Here is a 13,071-nt window from a genome sequence, read left to right as displayed (position 1 = left end):
GTTCTTTCTCAACAGTTACTGGTTAATAACTGTGAGGCCCCTATGCATCTAGACCGGGATTGGAGAAAGGACTGAGTGGTCGTCAGACGGCAGGAGCCAGGGTTCCACTACTGCAGGGGCAGGTTTCGCGGAGGGCAGGGCGCGGGCTGGAGGGCTCCATGTGGCCATGCGTTCGACTGGGAAGCCGTGCTCTGAACTGACGTTGACCTTAATCTAAACATGGCTGTTTCCATATAGACACATATACAGCAGACAGTGTACACACGGTAAGGTCAGCACACCAGCCTAACTTAAGCATCCTGCCACCGAGAGGGCCAAGAAGCAAGGACACCCTGGAGCAACCAGCACACTGAGCTCACAGATGCACGTTTTTAATGCCATGGTCTCATACAAGGAGCCAGTGCTCCTTGAGGAAAAGGCTGATTCCAGGCTGAGGCTGAGAAGGCGCAAGACAATGCTGCAGAATCCTGTAGAAAAGTAAGGAGGCGTTATATCCCCAACTAAAATACACAGGCGCCATAGTTTTCCATCACATTTATGTCGTAAGAACATTTAAGCATTAAAACCTACCCGGCGGTGTAGTGGCTGAGTCAAATGTTTCATTTCGGCTGCCCAGGATTCACAGGTTCAAATCCTAGGCGCAGACTTATGCCCTGTTCATCAAGCCATGCTGTGGTAGGTGTCCCACAGACAAAAGAGAGGAAGATTGCCACACATGTGAGGGACGCTGGAGGCAGAAAGAGGCAGCGGAGCTCCGTCGGGACAAGGAGCGGTCTCATGCCCGCCAGCGTGGCTCTGAGAGTTTGAGAAAGAGGCCCCTTCAGAATCAGTGGGGGCATCAGTTGGACATTTGTTTAGTTAAGAAAATGGTCTGTTCAGCTGAAACACTTCAAAATCAGAGCGATGTGCATGGAGCAAAGGTAGTTGGTGTTGGTTTCTGGCCCGTGTGCGCTCACGCCCCCATCCATTCGCTGAGTGACTGAGCTTCTCCACATGAGCCGCAGCGGCTCCTGGGCCCTTTGCACTTCAGGTTCCCCATACAATGCACAGGTTAGCATGGGATCTCTGTGCATCCTTCCAGCTCCGTCTGCCTCATTGCTACATTCACATGAGGACACATTCCACTAGGGAACTATTGTTGCCGTCGTTAGGACACGAAAAACGCATCCTGGGCCCTCCTGAGAGGTGCTGCCGGGCCTCACATGCCTCCTGGATGCAGGGTTCAGTGTGGTTGGCATGCCCTCTGTGGGCCATGGTCACACCAAGCCCGTGCTCAGCAGCTTTTCTCACATCCCGGTCCCAGGCCACAGGGCGAGGAAGGGGCAGCAGGCCAGCAGGCCCTGGGGCCTGAACCACTCAGCAGGTCAGCACTCCCGTTTGAATCCACGCTTGGGGTGGACACCAGGGAACAAGCACCCTAGGCTCCCCTGGGCTCCTGAGGTGTTTCGGGTGCCCCTTCCCTGCCCCCTTGCTCCATACCCCATGCCCTGGGAGCCCTTCCACCCAGGACATCAGGAGGCTTAGCCCCTCCAGCCTGGCTATGGGACCCCCGAAGCCTCGTGGTCATGTCCTCGTGGCAGGGAGCCTCTCTATTTTCTGGAAATGAACTCCAGTCGTGCTGGCTGAGGGCTCCAGCCCTGTTTGTCTGAGGCTCCATCCGTCGCCCAGGCTGCATTCCTGCTGCTCTCTGAGATGGGGCCCCGTTTTCCTTAACGTGCCGTGTTGTTCACCACAAGCTCTCTGGGCCTCCAACTCCTGCCCGCTCCAGGCTGTGTACTGTCTGCTCCCACCCCTCACACCCCTGTTACTGGGCTCTACCTTCTGCTGGGAAGCCCACCAGGTGGCTTTGACTGGTCTGTGGACACTCAGCACTGCCCTGGCCTCTGTTCACCTCTGTTTCCATCACGGTGGACACCCAGCTCTGTGTGACAACCTCACATCCTTCCAGCCATCCTCAGCTCCCCACGAGTCCTGGTCCAGCTCCTCCTTTCACACCTCCTACCATCCAGGATGCTTTTAAACAGCCTCTGAGTACCACAGACAAGCTGCCACTCCCCCAGGCCACCTGCTCTGATGCTAGCCTAGGTCCCTGCATCTCGGCTGCTTCCAGGAGGAGGTGCCTCCTGGGCAAGGCCCTGAGTGACCACCTTAGTGTAGTCGTGCTCAGAAACTCAAAACCAGGTCCTGCTTCCTGTGAGCTCGTGAAGATTCTGGAGACATGGTCGGAGAGCTGACGCTGACTTCCCAAATCTGCTCCCAGGCCATTCCAAAATGTCTGCCCCTGAGAGAAGGCCCGACTACCCAGCAGTTGTCCCCTGCAATGGGGTGGGATGGCACTCATGGCACGAGAACTGCGGGGAGCAGGGACGTCTCCCTTGGTCTGTTTCACTCTCGGCAAAAAGACCACAGACCAGTGAAGAGTTCTGATGATGCAACTTTGCCCAGTTCTGACTCCCATTCTCTGTGGTCAGGAGCAGCCTTGGGGGGATGCTTGTTAAGAAACAGCTAGTGAGACTACACGGCAGAACTTTGTGTCACTGAAGAACATCGTAAAGTCTCACACCAGGACCATTTAACTGTGTGACGCTATTCTTCTCTGGCACAAAATGTGCCCCCAATCCAACAAGATTCCAGTTGCTCCTTCGTTTCTGGGCCTGATGGTGGGTGGGATAGAAGGAAATTCATGACTTCAGCCTCTAATCTGGTAGGACAATCAGGCACACACTTAGCTCTCTCTGTCTCTCACGGCCAAGGGAGGGGGACCAACTCGGAACTGACCTGGGCCCTGGTCACATCGAGGACAACAGGTTCCCTGCGTCAAGATGGAGTCCCTGGCTAAGCCATCTGTCTGAGGGGGCAGAGATGCGGTGGGCAGGCATTCTAGGTGCGGGCAAGAAGAGCGGAGGTGAGGGAGCAAGAGAGCCCAGGCATGTTTGAGGAGGACAGGCCAGATGGTGTGGGTGACAACGGCCAATTACTCCTCCTTTCTGTGCTTCCTCTACGTTATTAAAAACCTGGGATATTACCCACAACACTCCAAATTATTCTGAGGGCAAAATGAGTGGATACGCACAGACTCTTAACCTAGACCTCTTGCCTTCCCCGGCCCTGCTCAGCCCTGGGTCCTGGCGCTTCTCTTGCTCTTAGAGGTAAAGGATGGTCTGCCGTGTAGCCAGTCACGTTCTTGGATGGCTGTGCCCTGTCAGGGAGGCCATGGGCAACCAGGATGTGTGCTCCATCCCTGCTGCATGCTGAAGGCCACGCTGGCAGAGGCCAGGCCCCCTGTGTGTCTGAGGGCCACTGGCAGCCTCCATCCAGAGGGGAGAGCTCTGAACCGCTAAACAAGTCATCTGGGTGTTGCTGTGACTGGGTGTTTCCGTGGGAGCACGTTCACAATACTCGGCGGTGACCCCTGAGCTGCCGATCACCGGGTGGGGACTCTGGGTGAACTCAGCGCAGTGGCTCTTGTCCACCCATACTGCCAGCCCTTCAGGATTTAAACAGGCAAGGCCGTGTCCATGGATGCCCAGAGATCATAGTTGGGCGGCATTCCCCTGGAGGACCTCCCTACACCTGCCCCTCTCAGCCTCAGCTTTCAAAGCCCCCAACAGAAATGGCTCACACAGCCCAGGAGGTAACCACAGCACAAGACTGCGGAGAAGAGCACAGCCATCCCAGGGGCAAAGGTCTATGGGCTCGGGCCAAGCCAGAACGTAGGACAAGTCAGGAATAACATGACTCAGGGTGTGACGGATGGATCTCCTAGACCAAGGACGTCAGCACCACACAGACCCGGAAGTCACCTTGGTCAGCAAGGGACCGAGTGGGGGTTTCGTCTGGCCAGGTACATGGACCCTTATCCCGCCTGTCAGAACCCATCCTGGTCCATCAGGCCAGCCAGGGAGGAGTGGCTGTGAGGCACCTGAGGGAGGGTGGGGCCTTGAGGGGACTTCTGACTTGACAAGAGTGAAGAAGGAAGTGCAGGGGCTGGGGTCCTGGGTCACAGGGAGCAGGAGGGTGTCGGGAACGGGGCCCAGCTGGAGCCTGGACGGCTGCACCACAAGTGTTCCCCTGGAGAGGAGACGAGCAGGGAGAGGACTTCGGAGCCGGGGACAAGTTCCCAGCAGGATTCCAGCCCAGGAAAGGGTGAGCATGGAGCCCCAGGGGGACACTGAGGATGGGAGGTCCTGCCTGCTCAAAGTCCCTGCACAAATGACCTTCCCCTGGCCTTGTCCTCTCCACACGCACGGTTTGATCTCCTTACGTGTTTTCCCCACTTAGAGCTGATGCGTTTCCAGAGGCTGAACTAGAAAACTACAAGTTCCCAACATGGGGTCCAGAGACACGTCCACAAGAGACGCAGGAAATGTTTCCTCTCCCTCCAGAGTGTGGACGGGCAGCCCCTCTCCTGGGGCACAGAGTGGGCCTGGCAAGTGGTGGCTTTAGGGCCCCCCACATTTCCGTGGTGGATGCTCGGCCTGAGAAAACACCTCGACCTCCCATCTCAGGGGTCTGAGGGGCTGTCTCTGCTCCTGGCCCAGCTTCACGATGCTGACACGGACCTGTCCTCTGAGGAGGGGCACTTGGGGGTCTCCTTCAGCAGCAAGGGAGGGGCTGCACATTCCCCCCTCTCCCACACACAATAATCGGATGACTGCAAAATGTCTTACTCCAGTGAGGAATCTGAGAGTCTGGACAGCGTTTAAATTAGCACAGAATGTGAAAGAACCACCACTCCCAGGCTCTAAGAGAAACAGGACTTTAATACAACGGTATGCAAATCTGGCATGAACTATTTACAAGCAGTGATTCTCACCCCTACAGAGATGGAAATTGGCCTCAGGAAGGGGTGGCAGGCGGTGGGGCCCTTGCACCCTGAGTGCCCCAGCTGGGCCCCTGCTGCTAAGCAAGAGGTCATACGACAACGGGACGCTCACTCTCTCCTCAGCTTCATGATGGCCATGCTCTCTGGGCCTGGAGAGATTTGCTGGCCAACTAGCACCGGGGCTCCAGCTGGCAGGACAGGCTGTAGCTACAGGATAGAGTGGCACCTGTGAGCCTCCCACAATCCGCAGCCCCGGTGTCCTTCCCGGCATCTGCCCAGCAGCTGGAGCCCAGCTTCCCCAGCCATCGCCATGCGACAGGTCAGGGCTGACAAGGGAGTCATGGACTCAGGCTCTCCGGACTGGCCAGCAGGGAGAGTGCACCTGTTCCTCCCCATGTCCTGTCCAGCCTCACCTCTCGTCCTCACTGAGCTGCTCCATGTCCCAGAACCAGGCCCTGAATCGCTCCTGGGGCTCTAGGTTGTAATTCTCTGCAGCCTCCTGGAGCTGCACGATCTCCATCATCACTTTGTGCTCCTGGCACCAGAGGGAGGAGAGGATGCAGACAGAGCCTGCTGGGGATGCTGCAGGGTCTTCAGGGGGTGAGGAGTGGGGCAAGGGGCTGGTCCTGGGTCCTTGCTCACATGGGACCCTCCTTCCCTCCAATTCCACGCAGGACCTACCTGTTCTCAGTGGTGGGTAGAAGCCCCTCCCGCAGGAAGTTTTGCTTGATGCCCACCGCTGCCCCCACCCCCCCACTGGATGGGTCTCCTGATTCTCTGTCATCCAACACTCTCAGTAAATGTAAGATGCAGCGGGCGGTGCCCAGGAGAGTTCCTCCCAGGGGCGTCTCTGGTTTCCACGCCCCTCTCCTCCCTGACATGGAAGGCCACAGCTGCTCACCTTTTTCTTTTTCTCGTGGTTGATCTCATTGCCCTGGAAGGCAGACAGCAAAAGTCCATCAGAACGAGCCCCCTAGCTATGACCAGCCCCCGTGCACACCCCTTCTCATGGTGCCCAGCTCCAGGTCTAGGAGGGGGCTGGGCCTGACAGAAAACAGGACTTGGACCCAGGCCAGGCTCTGGGCTGCAGAGAAGGGAGGACATGGGGGCCGACACTCAAAGACCCTGTAGCCCAAGCCCCTCTGATGACGGACAGGGAGGCTGAGTCCTCAGGCAGGAAGGGACAGCTCCAGCAATGTGCTGCCTGACTTGGAGGCCGACTTCTCTCTCGCCTCCAACAAAGCCCATGCGGCTCTGCAGGCGGGCAGCTCTGCTGCTTCGCCAGCCTGGGGACCCGGAACGGGCTCCACGTGGAGCCTTCGTTCCCTCATCCCTAAGAGGGGCACACTGTCCCAGCACACAGGGGAGCCTGGGAGGCTGTCACGACAGGAAGTTACCACATTCTGACCACTCAGGTCTTGGTGCTGTGACTGTGTCTTCCCAAGTCCCAACCTGGTCATCCCCTTCTGGCCCCCGGCCTCACTCACATTTACGTAATCCTCCATGGCAGTGTCCAGCATGATCAGGTCAGTTAGCATGGTGCCCAGGAAGGGGACGATGCCCTGTGCCATTGGGATTAGATGGGATGAGGCCCTGGTCTCAGGTGTCCCCATGACCCTCCCCTGAAAACTCCTCATGCTCAGCCTCCTGGCCCAGCCCAGGGTCCCCACACGGAGCAGCCTCAAATCCTTTATAGCCGGCCCTCAATCTCCACCCCTCACCCTCCAAGAACACCAGACTCCTCCTGGTCACCTCCCAGGGCCTGCTTTTGGCTGGTCACAGGGCCTTTAATCCTTGGCCCCTCCACTCTCCCGACCCATCCTGCTGCAGCTCCCCAGGCCCTCCTCCTGGTCACTTCTAAGGGCGGGTGTCAGGCTCTGCGGCAACAGGAGGAGGGCTGCAGGAGGAAGGCCCCCTCTCTGGATTGGAGCCCCCAGCTGGGAGGGCAGAGTCCCCTCCTCTGACCTTGGAGCCCCTCCCCACAGGCGCACTCACCTTCTGCTGCTGCCTCTTCCGGCCTCTCTGCAGGGTCCTCAGCAGGGTGGCAAACTTGGAGGGCTGCTTCTGCCAGGACTGAGGACAGGGTCAAGGAGGCCATCCTCCCCTCACCCCACTTCTCCTCAGCCCCTCTGACCTCAGCCCTGGACGTCTGAACCAAGTCAGCTGGTACCCATGCTACTCCATCCTCCAGCACACTCTGATTCTAGAACAACCCTAGCTCCAACACTCTCGCTGTGTGACCTTGGGCCGAAGGCCTGTCCTCCTTGAGTCAGCCTCCTCATCTGGAAAGTGTGACAACTCCCCCTACCTCGCAGGGTCTCCTGAGGACTCAGCGTCAGTGACGGTCTACATGGTTCTGGCTCTCACCCCACCCGGCGTGAAAGGGTGGGGCGGGGCTGAGAGGACACTTCGGTTTCTCTTTCATGTGGAGCCTATGAGGTCCACTCAGGAAAGATCCACTGAGCACCACCAGTTTCCTGGACACTTCCCATAAGCCACCTGGGCACCAGTTACTGCTGACTAGGACCCAGGTGAGTGTTCCTGACAGGGACAGACTAGCAGGGACCGTGGTAGGGCCAGTGGGGAGTCACACATGCACAAACATCTGTCATGCTCCAGTCATTCAGACTCAAGGCTGGGCAGCCCATTTGTCCACCTGGCCTGGGGGAATGCCTGGCCGTGCCCATCACGAGGGCAGGCAGGGTGCCCTCCTCGTGGAGAAGTGGTGAAGACAGAAGGAGCAGTGGGGGCCTGGCTTCCTAAAGACACACTGAGCTGGTTCACGGAAGGAACATACGCCCGTCCACCCCATGCACGCAACAGCCTGGAAGAATCTAAGTGCTGACAGCGTGGACCAAAATGGAAGGCAGCCCCTGCTCCACCGGCCAGCTCAGCATCCCCTCCGGGATCAGCCCAGACACCCCCACTTCCTGCCATGACCGGGGCTTCCCACCCCACAAACACCTCCCCCACCTGCCCATGGAACAAACATACCCCATCTTCCTGTTCATCCAGGGAAGACTGGAATTGTACACAGAAACTCCAAGTGAGAAATGACCGTCCACATCCTGCCCCGTCCCCCTTCCACACACCCCGCCTCTCCCTCCACATGCCAGCCTCCACTCTACCTTGATGAGCAGCTCCCAGCTAAGGGAGTTGTCCTCATCACAGAGCTTTTTAAATTTTCGGCAGCTCTTCCTGAGGGGGGAAATGAGGAAGGAGAAACTCAGGAACAATGGGGCAGGGGGCATAAGTGCAAGTCCCTTCTCTATGAGAATCTGGAAAATCCAGACTGCCTGAATGAGGATTTTCGTGGGGGTCCTCTGAGCACTGACGTCACCATGGGACTGCAGAGGGGGCTCTCATGTTGGTCACCTGGGGCTGCCACTCCCTTTTCTATGCAGCAGCTGTATTTTGACCGGTTTGGTTTTCCACTGGGCACAGAGTTCTGCTGCTGTATGGCAAACACTTGAAAATCTCCACTTTGGTTCAACCTACTATGTGACATCCAGGGAACCTGATTCCTGAAGCAGAACTGGGGGCCTAAGTTGCCAGTGAGGATCTGGGACACTGCACACCCAGCCAGGCCCTGTGCCCAGGGCTTACTGCCACCCAGGAAGCTCCAGCCGACGAGAGGGCAATGGCAGACACGTGGGAGCTCCCTCCTCCCCCTGGTCCTCCTGCGGAGAGGCCTCCCCACCTGGACACCTTCCCCCAGGTCTTCTTCAGTCTGTGTATGGGCACGCTCTGCAGAGCCGAGAGGACTGCGTGCAGGGAGGAGATGTTCCTCAAGGCTCGGCACTCCTGAGGAGGGAGAGGAGGAGCTGGGAGGGGGAGCAGGAGCCCTGTCTGATCTGGCTTCAGTCCCCCTCCCTTCCACTCTCCCCTCCTGAGTGGGACAGTTGGCCAGGGCGCCAGGGTGGGCACAGGTGGACCAAAGAGTAACACTTCCAGGAGGAGGAATTTCGCTCAAAGTAGGAAGGAGCCAGGGAGGAAGTGAGCATCCCACCACTGGGACATGCGAGTCAAGGTCAGTGTGCCCTTGACAGGAAGGACCTAGCGACTGTGCAGGGGCTTAGAGTGCAGCCTTCAGTCCTGAGAGCTGATCAAGGAGAAGGGGCAGTTCCACGGCTCTGGAGAGGGTCTGCCCCCGCCTACCCTGGCCACCTCGATCCACCGCTCCAGAACCTTGGCCCTGCCCCGGGCCGTCACGTTTGGGTCCCCAAGGCAGGACGTCATGACACACTTTACTACTCTGTTGAACTGCACCACTGTGGCCCAGACGGTGGGTGCCACGTTCTCATGTCCGGGCCGGTTTCTTTTGCCCCAGGTGGAGCCCAGACACTCAGAGGGCTCGACGTTCTTGAACACTTCCTGGGGAGGAGGGGGAGTGTCACTCAGCCCTGCCACAGCCCAGCTGAGTGTCCAAGCAGGAGTCACCGGTCTAAGGAGGGGCTCAGGAAGCTGAGGATGTGTTCTCAGCGTGGTGGGAGCCCCTCGCTTTCATTGTTCTTCCACTGAGAGCACCCAGCACAGGAGGACCCGGGACTCCAGACTGGTGGGGAAAGGACAGGAGCATTTACACACAGCCCACCCCCACAAACTGCAAGCTCCAGAGGGCTGCTCCGCTTGGCTCCTCCCAAGGGGGCATCTCCCTGCATCCTGAGCATCCTTGGCCCCAGGCCCCATTCCGCTGCACATTCCCCTGTGCCAGCTACACCCACTGGCTTTATCAGGTTGTCTCCCTTTTAGTGAAGTACACGTCTGGTGCCTCACAAATGCTGAGGCTGCTGAGCATCCCGAGCAGATGGCTGGGCCGCCTGAATTCCTGGCTGCACACAGTGAGTTCTCCTCCCCGACCTCTCGGGCCAGGCCCCACCAGGCTTCCTCTGTGTTCTACTTCACTCCATGTGCTCAGCCCCTCTGTCCAGCAGGGCCTCTTGGTCCCCATCTGTACAGTGTGAGGGTGGAACACGAAGGCTGGGGAGTTGCCCAGATCCCATGGTTGGGAAGTGGTGGAGCTGGGATTGGGACCCAGGTCACAGGAGCAGCCACAGGGAAAAGCAGGTCTGGGCCAGCTGATGGCATAGGGGTGGCCTGCCCCACCCCGCCCTGAGAGCCCGGGTGCTCACCGCGTCAATGGCCGTCAGCTGTTCTGCCACGTCCCTTGGGGAGAAGGCCATGAGGCTAGGCTTCCCATCGGGCTGCTTCTTCCCGGTCACTCGACAGGGGTGGGAAGCCTCTGGAACCGGAGCTGATTCTGCGGCTGTTACTGGAGCCTGAGGTGGAAATCCCAGCAGACCCCTTGGTCCCGTTGAGTCCAGTTCAGGACCTGGCACTTGGGCTGGGGCTGCTGATGGCACTCGCTCGGGGTCTGGAGCAGCTGAGGGCGCTGCTGCCGGTTCCAGCGCTGGAAGTGATGGCAGAAATAGAACTGGAGTTCCGTCCAGCTCCAGATGTGGCCCCTTTTCTGCCTCTGCACCTGGCAGAAGTGCTGGAGCTGGGGCAGGAGCTGGAGAAAGAGAAAGGGTCAGCTACATAAGTTGCTTTCCATGTGCCCTTCCCCAAACAGGAAAGATTCCACTGTCTTTAAATGAATCCCCAGTCGTGACCCACCCACTGGGGTAGTCTTCCAAGCCTACGGTCTCCCTTACCCTCTGTCTCCAACTCAGTGGCCTGGAAAAGGTCCACCTGGATGAGAAGAGGGGTGGCCTGGTGCTTGAGGACTGAGCCAGGCAAGAGGTCCTGGAGATACGCCAACGTCAGGTTGATCCTGGAGTGGCGCAGCATCTGCCACATATCCTGGGAGTTCTCCTGAGGCCGGGGGCCCCAGATGGGAGAGAGGGCACTGGGGAGAGGCATGTGTGAAGAGAGTCACAGGCCTGGCCTGCTGTTCCACACTGTGTTCCCACAGCACCTTCTCTGTGCCTGAGCCCCAGAGGGTGGACCAGCCACTCCAATCCCTGGGTGGCTGTCCTTGCACTGGAAGGCCTGGTCATCAGCCAATCTAACAGAGAGCCTGTGTGAGTCTGGTCTTCCACCCGACACTCTTTTCCCAAAGGGCCTGGACATAGCCTGCCCCATCCTCCACGCTCGAGCATCAGGACTGAGGTTGGAGGCAGATTTGTGACCAGGCTGCTCATCACCTACTGTTCTGGGCCCCAGTGGCGGTGCTTAGGAGAGGTGCATGTGCAGAGGGCAGGGAGAGGGAGAGGGAACTGTGGAAGCGAGGAGTCTCTCAGTGGCTGATTCAGCCCAGCCTCTCCTCTGCTTCCCATGGCGGGACTGGCACCCCATGAACAGGTCTCTTTGATTCATTTCCTCCTGTAGGGAAGACCGCAGACCTCAGGCCTCCCACAGAAACCCCAAGAGGTGTGAGATCCAGGGTCTGCCAGTCCATCCATAGCCACAGTCCCCATGGTCTCCTAGCCCCTTCTGTGGATGCAGGAGGCCCGCCCTCTGGACCCAACACCACTCATGGTCTTAGTTGGTCCTTGAAGTCTGTCATCGTGGTCTGACTATGAGAGGATGCGTCCCTATCTAGAGGAGGCAAGGAAGCTGTCACATCTAATGTCCTGTGGGCATGAATACTCATGATGCCCAGAAGTGAGCATCTAGCTCTCAGGCTAGAATTGAGCCCCAGGGATAGTGTCTGCTTCCTTCATTGGACATCCTTAGTGTGTAGGAAAGGGTATGAATGTAGTACGAGCTTAACATATAGTATTGAATGAATGAACCCCAACCAGAGCCTTCCCAGAATTCTGAGTGGGCCTGCGTCTCCTCTGCTGCCCACAGAGACCACTGCTCTGGCCGCACCGAAGACAAGGACCAGGATCAGCTAGAAGGAGTTGCTAAATTGTCTTGCCAATAGGAAAACAGTTTGCTTTCATGTACTTTTCCACACTCAGGAAGGCCACAGGCCAGCGAGGGGAGAGGCAGGGAGTCTCCTCACTGGGGACGGAAGCTATAAGCGTGAGGACACGCAGCATGAGCAGCAGCCCCTTCTGTGGAGTCCGGCACCAAGCAAGCGCCTGCCATGGTTTCTCCCGTGATTTCCTTCAGTGACCCTGTGAGGTTCATCCTCTTACCACCCCACTATTCGGATGAGCAAGGTGACGCTCAGAGAGGTGTGGGGACGTTCCCAAGGCACACGTTTATTAGGTGGGAGACTCCCGCTGTGCTGTGGAGGGGTGGGCACTCACCTCTGGAGCAGCTGGTCCAGGACCTGTGGGGTCGGGTAGAAGGCCTGGTACACACACGGGAAGGTGGTGACGGAGATGGATCTGCCGTGGAAAGATGGTTGCAGGCAGCCTACCACCTTCTGCACTGCGCCTGCCTTGAGGGTCAGCATCGTGCAGGCCTCAGCCACGGACAGGGTGGGTTCCTTGGCATACCACGTGGACAAGGAGGGACACAGAGTCAGTGGAGTCACCATGAACCACCAGGGGCATCAGGGTCTGGAGCTCAGACCAGAACCTCCCAGCACCTCAGGAAGTTGTGCAAGAGGGATGAGAGCCCGCCTTGAAAATGGTTTTGGACTTAAAAGTACAATTTGATTTTTAGGGGAATGACAAATAGTACCTTCAAGGCATTCTGTGACCTGAGGAACAATTGTACCTCTGTGCATTAAGAGCCTGAGGTAAGAGCATTATCCCAGGGAGTCATCAATGAACATCCCCACCACAGACAGGAGCAAAGAGACGATTAGTGACCTTCTGCCAGTCTGCGGTTCTATGTCATGGCAGACCTAGAAAACTCAGAGTCCATTCGGACACACGTAACATGTGCCCTGCAACGTGTTGCTAAAATGGCAACAGAACTGGCTCATGTCAAGGTCCAACAGCATCGAAAGGCTGAATCACTGTGCAAAATGTCCTTCTCTGTGGAATATGATGAAGTCACTTAAGGCCTCTGCTCCTGACCTGAGCGGCCTACAATGAGTTGCCGTGTTCTGTGCAATGACAAGTAGCAGAGAAATGTATAGGATCCTGTAATCCCACCGCCATCCTCTTTATGTGTAAATCAGCCTAGCAAGTGTGATGTTTCATGAGGCTTGGAGCAGGTCTGCAAGGACAGTGGCCTGAGTGCTACAGCTTCCCAGCCGGGAAGTTACATCAGTCAAAACAGGAGCAAAATGCTAAGGTCCTCATGGCCTCGTGAAAAGTGATAACAACATTAAACATTTCCTCTATGATTCCAAGAAACGTGAAGAGTGTCTTTCCACCCTACCCCACAGCTGGCTCGGG

The 13,071-nt window shown here is 57.6% G+C and overlaps 1 protein-coding gene and 1 long non-coding RNA gene across 3 annotated transcripts; both read right to left on the bottom strand.

The window, feature by feature from the left end:
• Window positions 1-4,743: 4,743 nt before the first annotated feature.
• On the bottom strand, window positions 4,744-8,023 carry LOC138919067 (uncharacterized). The gene is made up of 5 exons (XR_011428963.1): window positions 7,954-8,023; window positions 6,821-7,846; window positions 6,313-6,387; window positions 5,239-5,759; window positions 4,744-5,032 (listed from the first exon to the last, which is right to left on the bottom strand). It is a non-coding gene; the product is annotated as an uncharacterized lncRNA (long non-coding RNA).
• Window positions 8,024-8,327: 304 nt separating this feature from the next.
• LOC138919065 (ral guanine nucleotide dissociation stimulator-like) lies at window positions 8,328-13,017 on the bottom strand. 2 transcript variants are annotated; one of them, XM_070243095.1, is made up of 5 exons: window positions 12,028-13,017; window positions 10,480-10,673; window positions 9,958-10,235; window positions 8,984-9,199; window positions 8,354-8,629 (listed from the first exon to the last, which is right to left on the bottom strand). In XM_070243095.1, the coding sequence occupies exons 1-5, from the start codon at window positions 12,258-12,260 to the stop codon at window positions 8,369-8,371; spliced, it is 1,182 nt and encodes a 393-aa protein (XP_070099196.1). In that variant the 5' UTR covers window positions 12,261-13,017; the 3' UTR covers window positions 8,354-8,368. The 2 variants fall into 2 exon arrangements, with proteins under 2 accessions (XP_070099197.1, XP_070099196.1); XM_070243096.1 differs by lacking the exon at window positions 8,984-9,199 and having other exon boundaries at window positions 8,328-8,629.
• Between the last annotated feature and the right edge of the window lie 54 nt (window positions 13,018-13,071).

Source organism: Equus caballus, chromosome 19 (genome assembly GCF_041296265.1).
Source record: "Equus caballus isolate H_3958 breed thoroughbred chromosome 19, TB-T2T, whole genome shotgun sequence".
Lineage (NCBI taxonomy): Eukaryota > Metazoa > Chordata > Mammalia > Perissodactyla > Equidae > Equus > Equus caballus.
Note: the sequence above shows the minus strand (reverse complement) of the source record. Positions and strands in the feature narration are given on the sequence as shown.